Source organism: Anomaloglossus baeobatrachus, chromosome 2, assembly GCF_048569485.1.
Source record: "Anomaloglossus baeobatrachus isolate aAnoBae1 chromosome 2, aAnoBae1.hap1, whole genome shotgun sequence".
Taxonomy (NCBI): domain Eukaryota; kingdom Metazoa; phylum Chordata; class Amphibia; order Anura; family Aromobatidae; genus Anomaloglossus; species Anomaloglossus baeobatrachus.
The window spans coordinates 594547128-594564879 of record NC_134354.1 but is presented as its reverse complement, the minus strand read 5'-3'; the positions used below and the strand labels follow the sequence as shown (position 1 = coordinate 594564879).

The window sequence follows — 17752 nt, the reverse complement described above, 5'->3', positions numbered from 1 at the left end:
TTTTTCAAAAGCGTCTAGCACGACTTCCTAAGGTGCGCACGTTCCTGCAGGGGGTTTGTCATATTGTACCCCCGTACAAGCGGCCGTTAGATCCATGGGATCTGAACAGGGTACTAGTTGCCCTCCAGAAGCCGCCCTTCGAGCCTCTGAGGGAGGTTTCACTTCTAGACTATCACAGAAAGTGGCTTTTCTGGTAGCGATCACATCTCTTCGGAGAGTGTCTGAGCTAGCAGCGCTGTCATCCAAGGCTCCTTTCCTGGTCTTCCACCAGGACAAGGTAGTGCTGCGCCCCATTCAGGAGTTTCTCCCGAAGGTGGTATCCTCTTTTCATCTTAATCAGGATATCTCTTTGCCTTCTTTTTGTCCTCATGCAGTTCATCGGTATGAGAAGAATTTACATTTGTTAGATCTGGTGAGAGCACTCAGAATCTACATTTCCCGCACGGCGCCCCTGCGCCGCTCCGATGCACTCTTTGTCCTTGTCGCTGGTAAGCGCAAAGGGTCGCAGGCTTCCAAAGCCACCCTGGCTCGATGGATCAAAGAACCAATTCTTGAAGCCTACCGTTCTGCTGGGCTTCCGGTTCCATCAGGGCTGAAGGCCCATTCTACCAGAGCCGTGGGTGCGTCCTGGGCATTGCGACACCAGGCTACGGCTCAACAGGTGTGCCAGGCAGCTACCTGGTCGAGTCTGCACACTTTCACCAAACATTATCAGGTGCATACCTATGCTTCGGCGGACGCCAGCCTAGGTAGAAGAGTCCTGCAGGCGGCAGTTGCCTCCCCGTAGGGGAGGGCTGTCTTCGCAGCTCTAACATAAGGTATTTCTTTACCCACCCAGGGACAGCTTTTGGACGTCCCAATCGTCTGGGTCTCCCAATGGAGCGCCGAAGAAGGGAATTTTGTTACTTACCGTAAATTCCTTTTCTTCTAGCTCCTATTGGGAGACCCAGCACCCGCCCTGTTGTCCTTCGGGATTTTTGGGTTTTTTCGGGTACACATGTTGTTCATGTTGAACGGTTTTTCAGTTCTCCGATGTTACTCGGAGTGAATTTGTTTAACCAAGTTATTGGCTTTCCTCCTTCTTGCTTTTGCACTAAAACTGGTGAGCCAGTGATCCCACTGGGGGTGTATAGCCAGAAGGGGAGGGGCCTTACACTTTTTAGTGTAATGCTTTGTGTGGCCTCCGGAGGCAGTAGCTATACACCCAATCGTCTGGGTCTCCCAATAGGAGCTAGAAGAAAAGGAATTTACGGTAAGTAACAAAATTCCCTTCTTCTCCATGCAGAACTTACGGACATGCATGTGAGCCGCATGGAAACATGTCAGTGAGAAATCACTGATGTGTGCACAGACTCATTGATTTTAATGGGTCTGCATATGTCCGTGATTCTGGTACATATAAAAACTGCAACATACGTACCAGAATCACTGACGTGTGAAGGGACCTAAAGATGTATTCGTAGTGTGTCTATAGGTGGCAGTAGATTTGCAATCATTTTGTGTTCCAACCCAGTGAAGGCTACAAGAGAGCTTTTATGTTGAGGACCAATAATCCTCCTATTACCTGTTCACAGGATAAGTGAATGAATGTGGTGATGGCCAACTCACTGAATGAATTTAAGAGAGGAATGGATGCATTTCTTGTTAGCAAAAGTATAGAAGGTTATAAATAGCATAATCTTACAGGTAGATAGAAGAGCGACCAAGATTATTAGAGGAATGGGTGGGCTGTAATACCAAGACAGGTTATTAAACTTGGGGTTAGTTAGTTAGGAAAAACAAAGGCTTAGGGGGATCTAATCACAATGTATAAATATGAGGGGACAGTACAGAGACCTTTCCAAAGATCTCTTTACACCTAGGCCTGCGACTGGAACACGGGGGCATCCGCTACGTCTTGAGGAAAGAAGGTTTAATCATAATCACAGATGAGGACTCTTTACTGTACGAGCAGTGAGACTATGGAGCTCTCTGCCGTATGATGTTGTATTGAGGGATTCACAAGTAAAATTTAAGCAGAGCCTGATCGCATTAATTGAAAAATATAATATTACCAGTTATGTATATTAGATTTTATGACAGGGTGTTGATCCAGGGAACTAGTCTGATTGCCGGATGTGGAGTCAGGAAGGAATTTTTTTCCCCATTGGAGCTTATTTGACACATTGGGGTTTTTTTGCCTTCCTCTGGATCAACATGTTAGGCTACGGGTTGAACTAGATGGACTTAGAGTCTCCCTTCAACCTTAAAAACTATGAAACTATGATACTATGAATGTCTGATCATTGGTGGAGTGCAACCTATAAACCCCGATCACTAGCATATGGTTCCTACTCCATAAGCGATCACCTATATTCTAGATTGATGACTTTTTTTCACCAGACAACCCCCCCCTTTTTATAATGTTTACTATGTCTTTGAGCTTGTATATTCCTTTAACTTTAAAGTACTGGACAGAAACCTTTAAATCCAGGGCAGTGGGCGGGAGGACCACAGGTCCATATTGTGGCTCTGTCCCCGGTGGCTTTTATGTTTTCTCTGAAACGCTGCAGCATTTGAGTCTAATATACCTGCCAGGTTCATACTGCCAATGTCTGGTACATGCAGCCTGTAGATTGGGCACCAGGTATCAGATGTCGGCTTCACTTTAACAGAAATGTGTCACTTGCTACCTGGCTTCTTACACAGTGCTATTGGTGAATGATCAGCTAGTTGGCACATTACCGCAGGTATGCAGATTGCCTGTGGTAATAAAAAATATATATTTAATAATGATATTGTCGGGTTTTGTTTATCATGGGGCTTTTTCTGTCTAATTTGTTTTTGCCTCGGACTCCAGTATGATTTCTGACAGTTTGCTTCTTTTATATCACTTCATTTCATTGTAATTTGTAGCTTTTAGTTTTATTTCAGGTTTGAAATAATAATAATCTTTATTTTGTAGGTATTGATCCTAATAACGAATCCCCTCTTGCAAGAGAGCAAACTGCAAATCTTGGTAAAAGTACAGGTAATCCGGAGTCAGAATTGTATGTAATCGGTTTGCGACTGTAGCTAAAAAGCTTGCTGTTCTCGCTGCAGAGCCAATGTTTCTTTATAGTTGGCGGTCTTGCTTTGATCAGGACCCCAAAGTCTTGCAAGCAATCGTATTCCGATGCAGAACGCTAGCTTTGCCAAGCAAGATTATCGGGACCTAATTAACGGAGGCTGAGGTCCTGATGAGGTTTTCCCTGTACTTTATTTCAGAGGCGGCTATCCTTAGCAATCGCGGCATTTAGACATATGAGAGGCAGTGGGCTGCTTTCTTCACACCTCCCATGCCTTGATCATGGGGAAACCTGAGGGTCATCATGGCAGCCGGACATCAATGATGATCACCCGTTTGGGATCTGCCAGTATTACACTGAAAGGTTTAATGCATTAAAATGCATGGGTAGTGCAATGCATTTCCCCAGAGTTCAGAATAATAAAAGTCCCATAGAGGGACTAAAAGTATGTGTGTATGTCATGGATCGTGTCAGGTTAATCCTTGCCTGCTAAAACCGGCAGCGATCCCTGCACATGTCAGCTGTTTTGAACAGCTGAGTTGCGGCTATGAGGCACGAGTGGATCCGCCTTCCATTCACACCTGTTAACCCCTTGCATCACGCTGTCAAAATGTGATCGCGAGATGAAACAGCGCACCTGCGGTAAGCATTCGCTTACCCAGCGCCATCGGAAGTCACGTGATGTGATCATGTGACTTGCCATGATAGCACATGGTCATGTGATGACTCCTGTAGCTATCATGACTGACTCCCTCTCACTACCAGCAGAACGCTGGCTGTAAGAGGAGCGCAGCTTTTCTGCAGATCTCAGCTCTGTGGCTCTGATCTACAGAAAGGAACAAGCGATCAGACTGCTGATCCTTATAGTCCCCTAGGGAGACTAGTAAAATATAATAATTTAAAACTTAAGTTCAAATCACCCCCCTTTCGCCCCATTGAAAATTAAAGCGTTAAAAAAATATACATACGTTTGGTATCATCAGCGTTCAGAAATGGACGATTTATCAAAATATAAAATTGATTAATCTGATTGCGGCAAAAAAAATTCCAAACACCAAAATTACATTTTTTTTGGTTGCTGCATATTTCGCGCACGATGTGATAACAGGCGATCAAAATATAGGAACTGCACAAAAAATGGTACCGTTAAAATGTCAGCGCAAGGCGCAAAAAAATAAACAATCACTGAGCCATAGATTCCGAAAAATGCCAACGCTACGGATTGCGGAAAATGCCGCAAACAGTCTGCCATTTTTTTGGACAAACCTTGTGATTTTTATTTTTCTTTGTCGCTCCATTGGGAGACCCAGACAATTGGGTGTATAGGCTATGCCTCCGGAGGCCGCAAAAAGTATTACACTTAAAAGTGTTAAGCCCCTCCCCTTCTGCCTATACACCCCCCGTGCTCCCACGGGCTCCTCAGTTTTTTGCTTTGTGCGAAGGAGGTCAGACACGCACGCACAGCTCCACAGATTGGTCAGCAGCAGCTGCTGACTATATCGGATGGAAGAAAAGTGGGCCCATATAGGGCCCCCAGCATACTCCCTTCTCACCCCACTCTTGTCGGCGGTGTAGTTAAGGTTGAGGTATCCATTGCGGGTACGGAGGCTGGAGCCCACATGCTGCTTTCCTTCCCCATCCCCCTCAGGGCTCTGGTGAAGTAGGATCCTATCGGTCTCCAGGCACTGAGACCGTGCTTCATCCACAACTCCTGGGAGACTGCTGGATAGGAGCCGGGTATCGTTCAGGGACATGGCCCTGCTACTTGGAGGTACTCTGTGTCCCCGTAGGGACCGCGCACAGCAACACTCCAGCATTGCTGGGTGTGCTAGTGCACCGGGGACCGCGGCGCTGACCGGGTTAACATGTGCCATTACACACTCAGCGCTGCTGAGTGTGTTTATGTATAGGGACTGCCGCACTAACCGCAGCTGCCAGGGAAACACTGCGGCGCGGCTGGGACTTGTAGTGCGCCGGGGACTTTCGCGCCGGCTGCGCTTTTACGGCGGCCGCGTTTATTACTAGAGTCCCCGGCTTTTTGCGGCCTAGTTTCCTTTCCTCCCGCCCACAGCCCTGACAGGCAGGGGAAGGGCGGGACGCTGCACAGAATGAGCAGCACTGAGGGCTGGAGCATGCTTTGCATACTCCACTCCCCTCACTGTGCACAGTGCAGGCACCAGCTCCCGCACTTTCTGAGCCACGCCCACGGCTCCCACCTCTCCTCAGGACGCCGGCAGCCATTCCTGTCAGCTCCTTGGACGCTACAGAGGGGGACAAAGTCTGGGAGACTCAGGCAGGGACTCTGGTGGCCTCACAACCGCTTTAAGCGGGTGGTAAGCAGCACCTGTGGTGCTAGCCCCATTGTGCAGTAGTGTAACATTATATGTTTATGGTATACATATTTTACACTGTATGGTGCACAGTTGATTTCTGGCTATATACCCTATTGTGTTACTCAGGGAAGATAATAGCATGGCGCCCACGAAAGGCAGGGGTGCCAAAACACAGGCTTATTATGCTGCCTGCGCCGCATGTATGACCCCGCTACCGGCAGGTTCCACTGACCCTCATTGTGTGCACTGTTCGGCCCCTGTGGCACTTACTCAGCTAGAGCCTCTGCTAAGGGGGGCCCAGGGGGAGCCACCTGCTGACACTGTTCAGGTGACGGGGACAGAGTTTGCAAAACTCTCTGAGACTATGGCTAAGATACTAGAAGCCTTGCAGTCCAGGCCGGTATCTCAGCACAGGGACTCTGTTGAATCTTTGTCCCCTGGCCCACCTCAGTTGGACCAACAATGTCCTCCTGGGGTGTCTCATGGATCCCAGGCTGAGGGTTCTGACACAGACCCCGGCCCCAGACCGACTAAGCGAGCTCGCTTGACAATTCCCTTGACATCCTCATATTGTTCAGGGTCTCAGCGGGGGGAATCTCTAGTTGATGATGCGGACACAGCTGATCAGGATTCTGATCCTGAGGCCGCTCTCAATCTTGATACTCCGGACGGGGACGCCATAGTGAACGACCTTATTGCGTCCATCAATCGTATGTTGGATATTTCTCCCTCAGCTCCTCCGGTGGAGGAGTCAGCTTCACAGCAGGAGAAATTCCGTTTCAGGTTTCCCAAGCATACACAGAGTATGTTTCTGGACCACTCTGATTTCAGAGAGGCAGTCCAGAATCACCATGCTTGTCCAGATAAGCGTTTTTCTAAGCGCCTTAAGGATACACGTTATCCCTTTCCCCCTGACGTGGTCAAAAGTTGGGCTCAGTGTCCCAAAGTGGATCCTCCAATCTCCAGACTGGCAGCTAGATCCATACTTGCAGTGGAAGACGGGGCTTCACTCAAAGATGCCACTGACAGGCAGATGGAGCTCTGGTTGAAATCCATCTATGAAGCTATCGGCGCTTCTTTTGCCCCAGCATTCGCAGCCGTATGGGCGCTGCAAGCTATCTCAGCAGGTCAAGCGCAAATCGACGCAGCCACACGCACGTCCGCGCCACAGGTGGCGTCCATAACCACACAGACTTCGGTATTTGCGTCTTACGCTATTAATGCTTTTCTGGACTCTGCGAGCCGTACGGCGGTTGCAGCCGCCAATTCGGTGGTACTCCGCAGGGCCTTGTGGCTACGGGAATGGAAGGCAGATTCTGTTTCCAAAAAGCGCTTAACCAGTTTGCCAATTTCTGCCAACCGATTGTTTGGCGAGCGTTTGGATGAAATCATCAAACAATCCAAGGGAAAGGATACATCCTTACCCCAGCCCAAACCGAAAATACCCCAACAGAGGAGGGGGCAGTCGAGTTTTCGGTCCTTTCGGGGCGCGGGCAGGTCCCAATTCTCCTCGTCCACAAGGCCTCAGAAAGATCAAAGGAACTCTGATGCATGGCGGTCTAAGTCACGTCCTAAAAAGGCCACCGGAGGTGCCGCTACCAAAGCGGCTTCCTCATGACTTTCGGCCTCCCCACTCCGCATCTTCGGTTGGTGGCAGGCTCTCCCGCTTTTGCGACACCTGGCTGCCACGGGTAAAAGACCGTTGGGTGAGAGACATTCTGTCTCACGGTTACAAGATAGAGTTCACCTCTCGTCCCCCGACTCGATTCTTCAGGTCATCCCCGCCTCCCGAGCGAGCCGAGGCTCTTCTGCAGGCGCTGGGCACTCTGAAGGCAGAAGGAGTGGTGGTCCCTGTTCCTATTCAGCAACAGGGTCACGGTTTTTACTCCAACTTGTTTGTGGTCCCAAAGAAGGACGGGTCTTTCCGTCCTGTCCTGGACCTGAAACTTCTCAACAAACACGTAAAGACCAGGCGGTTCCGGATGGAATCCCTCCGCTCCGTCATCGCCTCAATGTCCCAAGGAGATTTCCTTGCATCGATCGATATCAAGGATGCATATCTCCACGTACCGATTGCTCCAGAGCACCAGCGCTTCTTGCGCTTCGCCATAGAAAACGAACACCTGCAGTTCGTGGCACTGCCGTTCGGCCTGGCAACAGCCCCACGGGTTTTCACCAAGGTGATGGCTACTGTAGTAGCGGTCCTCCACTCTCAGGGTCACTCGGTGATCCCGTACTTGGACGATCTGTTGATCAAGGCACCCTCTCTAGAGGCATGCCAACACAGCCTCGACACTACCCTGGAGACTCTCCAGAGTTTCGGGTGGATCATCAATTTTCCAAAGTCAAATCTGACACCGGCCCAATCGCTCACATACCTTGGCATGGAGTTTCATACCCTCTCAGCGATAGTGAAGCTTCCACTGATCAAGCAGCGGTCACTACAGACAGGGGTACAATCTCTCCTTCAAGGCCAGTCACACCCCTTGAGGCGCCTCATGCACTTCCTGGGGAAGATGGTGGCAGCAATGGAGGCAGTTCCGTTCGCGCAGTTTCACCTGCGTCCACTTCAATGGGACATCCTACGCAAATGGGACAGGAAGCCGACGTCCCTCGACAGGAACGTCTCCCTCTCTCAGGCGACCAAAGCTTCCCTTCGGTGGTGGCTTCTTCCCACTTCATTATCGAAGGGGAAATCCTTCCTACCCCCATCCTGGGAGGTGGTCACGACGGACGCGAGTCTGTCAGGGTGGGGAGCGGTTTTTCTCCACCACAAGGCTCAGGGTACGTGGACCCAGCAAGAGTCCTCGCTTCAGATCAATGTTCTGGAAATACGGGCAGTGTATCTTGCCCTGAAGGCGTTCCAGCAGTGGCTGGAAGGCAAGCAGATCAGAATTCAGTCGGACAATTCCACAGCGGTGGCATACATCAATCACCAAGGCGGCACACGCAGTCGGCAAGCCTTCCAGGAAGTCCGGCGGATTTTGATGTGGGTGGAAGCCACGGCCTCCACCATCTCTGCAGTTCACATTCCAGGCGTGGAAAACTGGGAAGCAGACTATCTCAGTCGCCAGGGCATGGACGCAGGGGAATGGTCCCTTCACCCGGACGTGTTTCAGGAGATCTGTTGCCGCTGGGGGGTGCCGGACGTCGACCTCATGGCGTCCCGGCACAACAACAAGGTACCGGTGTTCATGGCACGGTCTCAAGATCCCAGAGCTCTGGCGGCAGACGCCTTAGTTCAGGATTGGTCGCAGTTTCAGCTCCCTTATGTGTTTCCTCCGCTGGCACTGTTGCCCAGAGTGTTACGCAAGATCAGGGCCGACTGCCGCCGCGTCATCCTCGTCGCTCCAGACTGGCCGAGGCGGTCGTGGTACCCGGATCTGTGGCATCTCACGGTCGGCCAACCGTGGGCACTACCAGACCGACCAGACTTGCTATCTCAAGGGCCGTTTTTCCATCTGAATTCTGCGGCCCTCAACCTGACTGTGTGGCCATTGAGTCCTGGATCCTAGCGTCTTCAGGGTTATCTCAAGACGTCATTGCCACTATGAGACAGGCTAGGAAACCAACGTCCGCCAAGATCTACCACAGGACGTGGAAAATTTTCCTGTCGTGGTGCTCTGCTCAGGGTTTTTCTCCCTGGCCTTTTGCCTTGCCCACTTTTCTGTCCTTCCTTCAATCTGGACTGGAAAAGGGTTTGTCGCTCGGCTCCCTTAAGGGACAAGTCTCAGCGCTCTGTGTTTTTCCAGAAGCGCCTAGCCAGACTTCCACAGGTACGCACGTTCCTGCAGGGGGTTTGTCACATCGTTCCACCTTACAAGCGGCCGTTAGAACCCTGGGATCTGAACAGGGTGCTGCTGGTTCTTCAGAAACCACCATTCGAGCCAATGAGAGATATTTCTCTCTCACGCCTTTCGCAAAAAGTGGTTTTTCTAGTAGCAGTCACTTCGCTTTGGAGAGTGTCTGAGCTAGCAGCGCTGTCATGCAAAGCCCCTTTCCTGGTTTTTCACCAGGACAAGGTGGTTCTGCGTCCGGTTCCGGAATTTCTCCCTAAGGTGGTATCCCCCTTTCATCTCAATCAGGATATCTCCTTACCTTCTTTTTGTCCTCATCCAGTTCACCAATGTGAAAAGGATTTGCACTTGTTAGATCTGGTGAGAGCACTCAGACTCTACATTTCTCGTACGGCGCCCCTGCGCCGCTCGGATGCACTCTTTGTCCTTGTCGCTGGCCAGCATAAAGGGTCACAGGCTTCCAAATCAACCTTGGCTCGGTGGATCAAGGAGCCAATTCTCGAAGCCTACCGTTCGGCTGGGCTTCCGGTTCCCTCAGGGCTGAAGGCCCATTCTACCAGAGCCATGGGCGCGTCCTGGGCTTTGAGGCACCAGGCTACGGCTCAGCAGGTGTGTCAGGCGGCTACCTGGTCGAGCCTGCACACTTTCACGAAACACTATCAGGTGCATACCTATGCTTCGGCGGATGCCAGCCTAGGTAGACGAGTCCTTCAGGCGGCGGTTGCCCACCTGTAGGAAGAGGCCGTTTTACGGCTCTCTTACAAGGTATTATTTTACCCACCCAGGGACTGCTTTTGGATGTCCCAATTGTCTGGGTCTCCCAATGGAGCGACAAAGAAGAAGGGAATTTTGTTTACTTACCGTAAATTCCTTTTCTTCTAGCTCCAATTGGGAGACCCAACGCCCGCCCCTGTTTTTTTGTGTACACATGTTGTTCATGTTGAATGGTTTCAGTTCTCCGATATTCCTTCGGATTGAAGTTACTTTAAACCAGTTTTTAATTCTTTTCCTCCTTCTTGCTTTTGCACCAAAACTGAGGAGCCCGTGGGAGCACGGGGGGTGTATAGGCAGAAGGGGAGGGGCTTAACACTTTTGAGTGTAATACTTTGTGCGGCCTCCGGAGGCATAGTCTATACACCCAATTGTCTGGGTCTCCCAATTGGAGCTAGAAGAAAAGGAATTTACGGTAAGTAAACAAAATTCCCTTCTTTTTAGCCCGTTAGATAGATGTAAACCTATACATGTTTGGTGCCTTCGAACTCACCGACCTTAGGCATGACAACAACATATCAGTTTTACCATATAGTGAACACGGTGAATAAAATACCTCAAAAACAATCGGACAGTCACTTTTTTTTTTTTTTTTCACACTTGGAATTTTTTTTTAAGTTGCTATTTTCCAGTACACTATATAGTAAAACTCATGGCTTCATTCAAAAGTACAACTCGTCCCGCAAAAAAAACAAGCCATTATATGGCAAGATTGACGGAAAGATAAAGTTACGGCTCTCGAAAGAAAGGGAGGAGAAAAAATAAACAAAACGGAAAATTGCCCAGTGGTGACTGGGTTAAATATAGAATTTGTGGGGTAATAGTAATTTTTATATTTATTTTTTTCCATTGCTTGAACTCCTTTGAAACACCTATTCTTCATCACATAGGCCTCTCCAAGGCACTTCAAATGTGATGTGGCTCCTGGAGAAAAAAAATGGCTTTGTAAATTTTGCTGATAAATCTTTTTCTAAGAATCTTGAATGTTGTTGAATATTTTTTTATTATATCTTATTATATTGAATATTTTTTTTTTTTTATTTATTTTTTATGCAGTTGCTTGTCAAACACAGCTATCTTTGCCAGTCAACTTCAATATTGAAAAAGTTTTAGGTACGTAAATAGGAAATACTGTAAGTTGTTTGATTAGAGGCCCCTTTATCTCTCTGTGCCTCTCTCCTTCTCTTGCCCGCACTCTATTTCTATCTATATCTATCTCTTCCATTATAAAATCGGGAGAGTTTTTTTTTTTTTTTTTTTTTTTTTTTTTTTTTTGTTTAACTTTCATGTTATGGGTTTTTTTTTTTGTTTTATTAGAAAAAAAAAAATGGAACTTTCCTGGGGAGCGCGGGAGTAAAATTTTTTTTTTTTTTTTTCGGTGAGATTAAACATCTTTTCAAAGTGGGTATATTCATTTTATGCTAAGCAATGCGTTTATTCTTCTCTGCTGCTCATCTTTATGAGGACGTGCCCACCAGGTCTGTTCTGCCAATTTACCAGATTAATTTAATGCATTTTTATGACTGAAATCATTAACTATTCTATTGCTCACCCCTAATGGCCAATTCAGACGGAATAAAAAAATAGACTTTTCCGACAATATGTTATAAATGTTTTACCATGAATCGTTGGCTCTAGATAGCCAAATATTGCAAGCCTTGCATTGTTTAGATCAATATGTTAATAGGTTGTCCGTTACTCTTACATTGATGGCCTATCTTTAGCATCAACATCTGATTAGTCGAGGTCCAACATCAATACCTCCTCTCGCCGCCCCCCCCCGCCCCCCCCCCCGATCAGCTGTTCTCAGTCCCAGTGGCAGCTGTGCCATCTTCTGATAGCAGCTGGGTACGAATAAATAGAAGGCGGATATGCAGCACATAGCCACTATCCGAGGACTGCGCAGCTACATAACTGAGTGTTTCCAGCCACTGCTGCTGCCACTGGGACAGAGAACAGCCGTTCAGTGGGTGTGAGGTGTTGGACCCCAGCCGATAAGACATTGATGCCCTAGCCTAAAGACAGGCCATCAGTGTAAAAAAGAGAATTTTGTTTACTTACCGTAAATTCTTTTTCTTATAGTTCCGTATTGGGAGACCCAGACCATGGGGGTTTAGCTTCTACCTCCGGAGGACACAAAGTACTACACTTAAAAGTGTAGCTCCTCCCCCTGAGCTCATACACCCCCTGGTGAGCAGACCCAGCCAGTTTAGTGCAAAAGCTGAAGGAGAATAGCCACCCACAAGTAGAACAGAGCAAAAGCCGGAACAACCGGAGACTCTGTCCACGACAACAGCCGGTGATAACACGCGGAACAAGAAAATTGCCAACAGGCAACAGGGAGGGTGCTGGGTCTCCCAATACGGAACTATAAGAAAAAGAATTTACGGTAAGTAAACAAAATTCTCTTTTTCTTTATCGTTCCTTTGGGAGACCCAGACCATGGGACGTTCCAAAGCAGTCCCTGGGTGGGAAATAAACCGAAAAAAGGCAAGAAGTAGGCAGAACCTAACTTCACAAATGGGCGACAGCCGCCTGAAGGATGCGTCTGCCCAAGCTCGCATCTGCCGAAGCAAGAGCATGCACTTGGTAGTGCTTCGAAAAGGTATGCAGGCTAGTCCAAGTGGCAGCCTGACAGACTTGTTGAGCCGTAGCCTGGTGCCTGAAAGCCCAAGAGGCACCAACAGCTCTGGTCGAATGTGCCTTGATCCCCTGCGGGGGAGGCACCTGAGAACTCTGGTAGGCGTCTGAAATGGTCGATCTAATCCAATGGGCCAAGGTCGGCTTAGAAGCAGAGAGGCCCTTGCGCCGACCTGTGGTTAGCACAAAAAGAGAAGTGCATCGCCTAAGAGCAGCGGTGCGAGACACATAGATCCGGAGCGCACGCACCAGATCCAGAGTATGCAGCGCTTTTTCAAAGCGATAAACAGGAGCCGGACAAAAGGAAGGTAGGGTAATGTCCTGGTTAAGGTGGAAAGAAGAGACCACCTTAGGAAGAAAATCCGGAGTCGGACGGAGAACCACCTTGTCTTGATGAAAAACTAAAAAACGTGACTCCGAAGAGAGCGCGGCCAAATCAGAGACTCTCCTGAGGGAAGTTATGGCCACCAGAAAAAACACTTTCTGTGAAAGACGATGCAAAGAGACCTCCCTAATGCCTGCTTTACACGCTTCAATAAATCTTTCAATCCGTCGTCGGGGTCAAGTTGTAAGTGACGCACATCCTGCATCGTTCGTGACGTATTTGCGTGTGACACCTACGTGCAATCAAGATTGAACGAAAATACGGTGATCGCATACACGTCGTTTATTCCTCATACATTGGACGTTTTGTTGTATGAACCTAGTCAATTGAAACGTGTGACATCCCTCATACGATTTTGATGTCTGAGGCTATGTGCGCAGGTGTGCGCTCTGCACCGCAGCTTAAAAAAGGTCTGCTTCAGAGCGCAGCTGAAAAACTGGGTTCTGAAGCGCCTCACAATGTCTGTCATTCACTAATCTCTGTCAGTCCGTCACTATCTCTGTCCCTCTCTCTGTCCATGTCAGTCTATCCCTCTTACCCCCTCTCTCATACTCACCGATCTCCGATCCCCGGCTCGGCTCTGCACGGCATTCACACTGCTCCGGCGGCTTTTACTGTTTTGAAAAAGCCGGCCGCCCATTAAAGAATCTCGTATTCCCTGCTTTCCCCGCCCACCGGCGCCTATGATTGGTTACAGTGAGACACGCCCCCACGCTGAGTGACAGGTGTCACACTGCACCCAATCACAGCAGCCGGTGGGCGTGTCTATACTGTGCAGTGAAATAAATAATTAAATAATTAAAAAAAAACGGCGTGCGGTCCCCCCCAATTTTAAAACCAGCCAGATAAAGCCATAAAGCTGAAGGCTGGTATTCTCAGGATGGGGAGCTCCACGTTATGGGGAGCCCCCCAGCCTAACAATATCAGCCAACAGCCACCCAGAATTGCCGCATACATTAGATGCGACAGTTCTGGGACTGTACCCGGCTCTTCCCGATTTGCCCTGGTGCGTTGGCAAATCGGGGTAATAAGGAGTTATTGGCAGCCCATAGCTGCCAATAAGTCCTAGATTAATCATGTCAGGCATCTGAGACACCTTCCATGATTAATCTGTAAATTGCAGTAAAACACACACACCTGAAAAATCCTTTATTATAAATAAAAAACACAAACATATACCCTGGTTAACCACTTTAATCAGCCCCAAAAAGCCCTCCATGTCCGGCGTACTCCAGGATGATGCAGCGTCGCTTCCAGCGCTGCTGCATGGAGGTGACCGGAGCTGCAGCAGACACCGCCGCTCCGGTCATCTCCACACAGCAAATGAAGACAGCCGCGCGATCAGCTGAGCTGTCACTGAGGTTACCCGCTGTCACTGGATCCAGCGGTGGATGCAGCGGTGGCCGCGGGTAACCTCAGTGACAGCTCAGCTGATCGCGCTACTCACCTCAGTTGCTGCGTGGAGGTGAGAGGAGCAGCGGTGAGTAGCGCGATCAGCTGAGCTGTCACTGAGTTTGCCCGCGGCCACCGCTGCATCCACCGCTGGATCCAGTGACAGCGGGTAACCTCAGTGACAGCTCAGCTGATCGCGCGGCTGTCTTCATTTGCTGTGTGGAGGTGACCGGAGCGGCGGTGTCTGCTGCAGCTCCGGTCACCTCCATGCAGCAGCGCTGGAAGCGACGCTGCATCATCCTGGAGTACGCCGGACATGGAGGGCTTTTTGGGGCTGATTAAAGTGGTTAACCAGGGTATATGTTTGTGTTTTTTATTTATAATAAAGGATTTCTTCATCGTTCCTTATGGGAGACCCAGACCATGGGTGTATAGCTTCTGCCTCCGGAGGACACACAAAGTACTACACTAAAAGTGTAGCTCCTCCCTCCGAGCATATACACCCCCTGGATGACAAATCTAACCAGTTCAATGCTTTGTGTTCAGGAGGTCACACACACACATGCATTCTCATCTGATTTTTTTTGATTTTTGATTTCAAAGATTTGGAAGAAAAGCAGGTCCAATCTGGACTCCCGGCATGTCCCTTCTCACCCCACTGTGTCGGCGGTGCTGTTAAGGTTGATTTTACAAGGCTGGAGCCTTCACATGCCGCGCTCCTTCACCATCCCCTGAGGCACTGGCTTGAAGTGGGAGCCATCACGGTTCTCACTGCTTTGCAGGAGACCGGTCTCCATCCGCAGCCCTTTCAGGATCCTGCCGGACGGAGCGCTCACCCCTCAGGGACCTGGCCCTGCGTCTCATAAGCTAAGTATTGAGACGTTATTCAGGGGTCCCTTGTACATTTATTGTGGGGAGAGTGTGTTATTTCACTTTGCTGTGATTTCCGGCCGGTTCTCTGTTTTTTTCCTGAGAACTACGCCGAGGGTGCATGCTTGTCGGCCGCATGGGAAAATCTAGGCCCCGGCTTCAGATGCGGCCTAGTTTCGTTTTCAGTGCCCCTGCATATCAGTCATGCAGGGGAACAGTGCGGCGCCGCCCACCGGCCGGTCAGCTCAGGGGAGGACACTCCTCTCTGAGGAGATGTTCCCCTCCCCAGTATTTCTCCTTGGCCCTCCGGTTCCCGCTCTTGGACCTAACCCCGCCCCCCCTCCTCACTCCGGCGCCATTTTATCAGCGTTCAAACACTGATCGGTGCTAGCTACTGCATCTGTCTGGGGGTCCAAGCTGTGGAATCCGGAGGGCACACAAAAGCGGTCTGGTAACCACAACCTCTGGTTGTGGACTTTATTATACACTCTCTGGGGGTCATTCTGAAGGAGTGTATTCTTTACTGCAGAGCACCCACCTCAGCAGCATGTCTCTCACTAGGAGCAAGGCTGCAAGGCTTTACTCTATATGCACTGCATGTCAGCTCATACTGCCTGAACCGAGCACATATCCACATTGGGATGCCTGCTCTAACATGGTGGTGTCTCAGCCTGGAGCCTCCCCAGGGGTCCCTCCGGCTGCTCCAGCCCCGGTGGCTGAACCCCCGGCTTGGGTTGCATCATTTCTTCAGCGCTCTATTGGGAGACCCAGACGATTGGGGTATAGCTACTGCCCTCCGGAGGCCACACAAAGCACTACACTAAAAAGTGCAAGGCCCCTCCCCTTCTGGCTATACCCCCCCGTGGTATCACGGGTTCTCCAGTTTTCAAGCTTTGTGCGAAGGAGGTCAGACATCCACGCATAGCTCCACAGATTTTAGTCAGCAGTAGCTGCTGACTATTTCGGATGGAAGAAAAGAGGGCCCATATAGGGCCCCCAGCATGCTCCCTTCTCACCCGTGGATGGTGTTGTAAGGTTGAGGTACCTATTGCTGGTACAGGGGCTGGAGCCCCACATGCTGTTTTCCTTCCACATCCCCTTGTAGGGCTCTGGGGAAGTGGGATCCTGCCGGCCTCTAAGCTCTGACGCCGGGCTCCATCCACAGACCCAGTTGAACCTGATGGATACGGAGCAGGAGTACAATCAGGGACATGGCCCTGCATCATACAGGTACTCTGTGTCCCCGGCAGGCACAGACACACTCCGGGCTGGCTGGGTGTTGTAGTGCGCCGGGGACCGTAACGCTAGAGCTAGTGTTCCTACAGTTTAACTGGGGGACTTTTTTTCTGTGTTGTGGGAACGCAGCGCCGACCCCCGCTGGACCGGCGGCGCTGCTGTGACTTTTAGTTCGCCGGGGACACGCCGACCGCGCTTTTACGGCGGTGGCGTTTATAAATCTAGTCCCCGGCTTTTGCGGCCTAGGACGCCGGCAGCTCCGATTCGTTCCCGCCCCCACCCTGTCAATCAGGGTAGGGGAGAGACGCTGTTTCACGGCAGCGACGAGGGCTGGAGCCTGATTTACATGCTCCAGCCCTCTCACTAGGCACAGAGGGAAGCAGGCTTCCCGCTCTTAGTCAGGAACGCCCAGGGCCCGCCCCCCCTCCTCTCCCAGGACGCCGGCAGCCATTACATGCAGTCTGGCTGGAGGAAGGACGCAAGGCTCTGGGAGACCTGGACTAGGGGGCTTTTGGAGAACACACACCCGCTCTTAAGCGGGCGGTAAGCGGCTTTTCAGCTGGCCCCTCTAGTGCCTCAGTGTGTATTGGTGTACTGTGTCACCAGATATATATATTTAGTTATTTCTTGCACTGTGAGGTCGCTTCCTGGCTGGATACCCCAGATCGCTCTGAGGAGGCAGCAACATGTCATCCACAAAACGCAAGGCTGCCAAGGCTAGGGCTGTGTACACTGCGTGTGCTGCATGTGGGGCTGCTCTACCAGCAGGTTCCAAAGACCCCCATTGTGTGCAATGCTCAGATCCGGTGCTGCTTCGCCAGCCGGAGTCCGGAGGGGTAGTGACCCAGGCTGAGACGCTTGTAAGTCCTGCCCCGGTGTCAGGGACAGACTTTGCAGTTTTTGCTGATGGAATGTCTGTGACTATGGCAAAGATCCTTGAAACTTTGCAATCCATGTCTGGGGCTCAGTCTATGGACACGGCGAGGTCTCTGTCCTCTAATCCCCCTCAGTTGGAATTAGTCCAGACTGCAAGGGGGTCCCCGGCTTCCCAGGCTGAGTATTATGACTCAGATGATAGCCCCAGCCACCCTAAGCGAGCTCGCTGGGAAAGACCCTCAACGTCATCACACTGCTCAGGGTCTCAGCGCAATCAGTCGCCCTGTGATGCGTCTGAAGAGAGTGATCAGGAGTCTTATCCTGGAACCCCTCTCAATCTGGATACCCCGGATGGGGACGCCATGGTAAACGATCTTATCTCAGCCATCAATAGACTGTTGGATA

At 50.2% G+C, this 17752-nt stretch overlaps 1 protein-coding gene across 2 annotated transcripts in view; it reads left to right on the top strand.

Moving 5' to 3' along the window:
- Positions 1-17752, top strand: part of BORA (BORA aurora kinase A activator) — an 88634-nt gene that overhangs the window by 27816 nt on the left and 43066 nt on the right. Inside the window, exons 6-7 of one of the 2 annotated variants that reach the window (XM_075336820.1) lie at positions 2945-3010; positions 11005-11061. In XM_075336820.1, the coding sequence (XP_075192935.1) occupies positions 2945-3010; positions 11005-11061 (123 nt within the window). The remainder of the gene's footprint in view (positions 1-2944; positions 3011-11004; positions 11062-17752) is intronic. The other variant, XM_075336821.1, reaches the window with a different exon arrangement.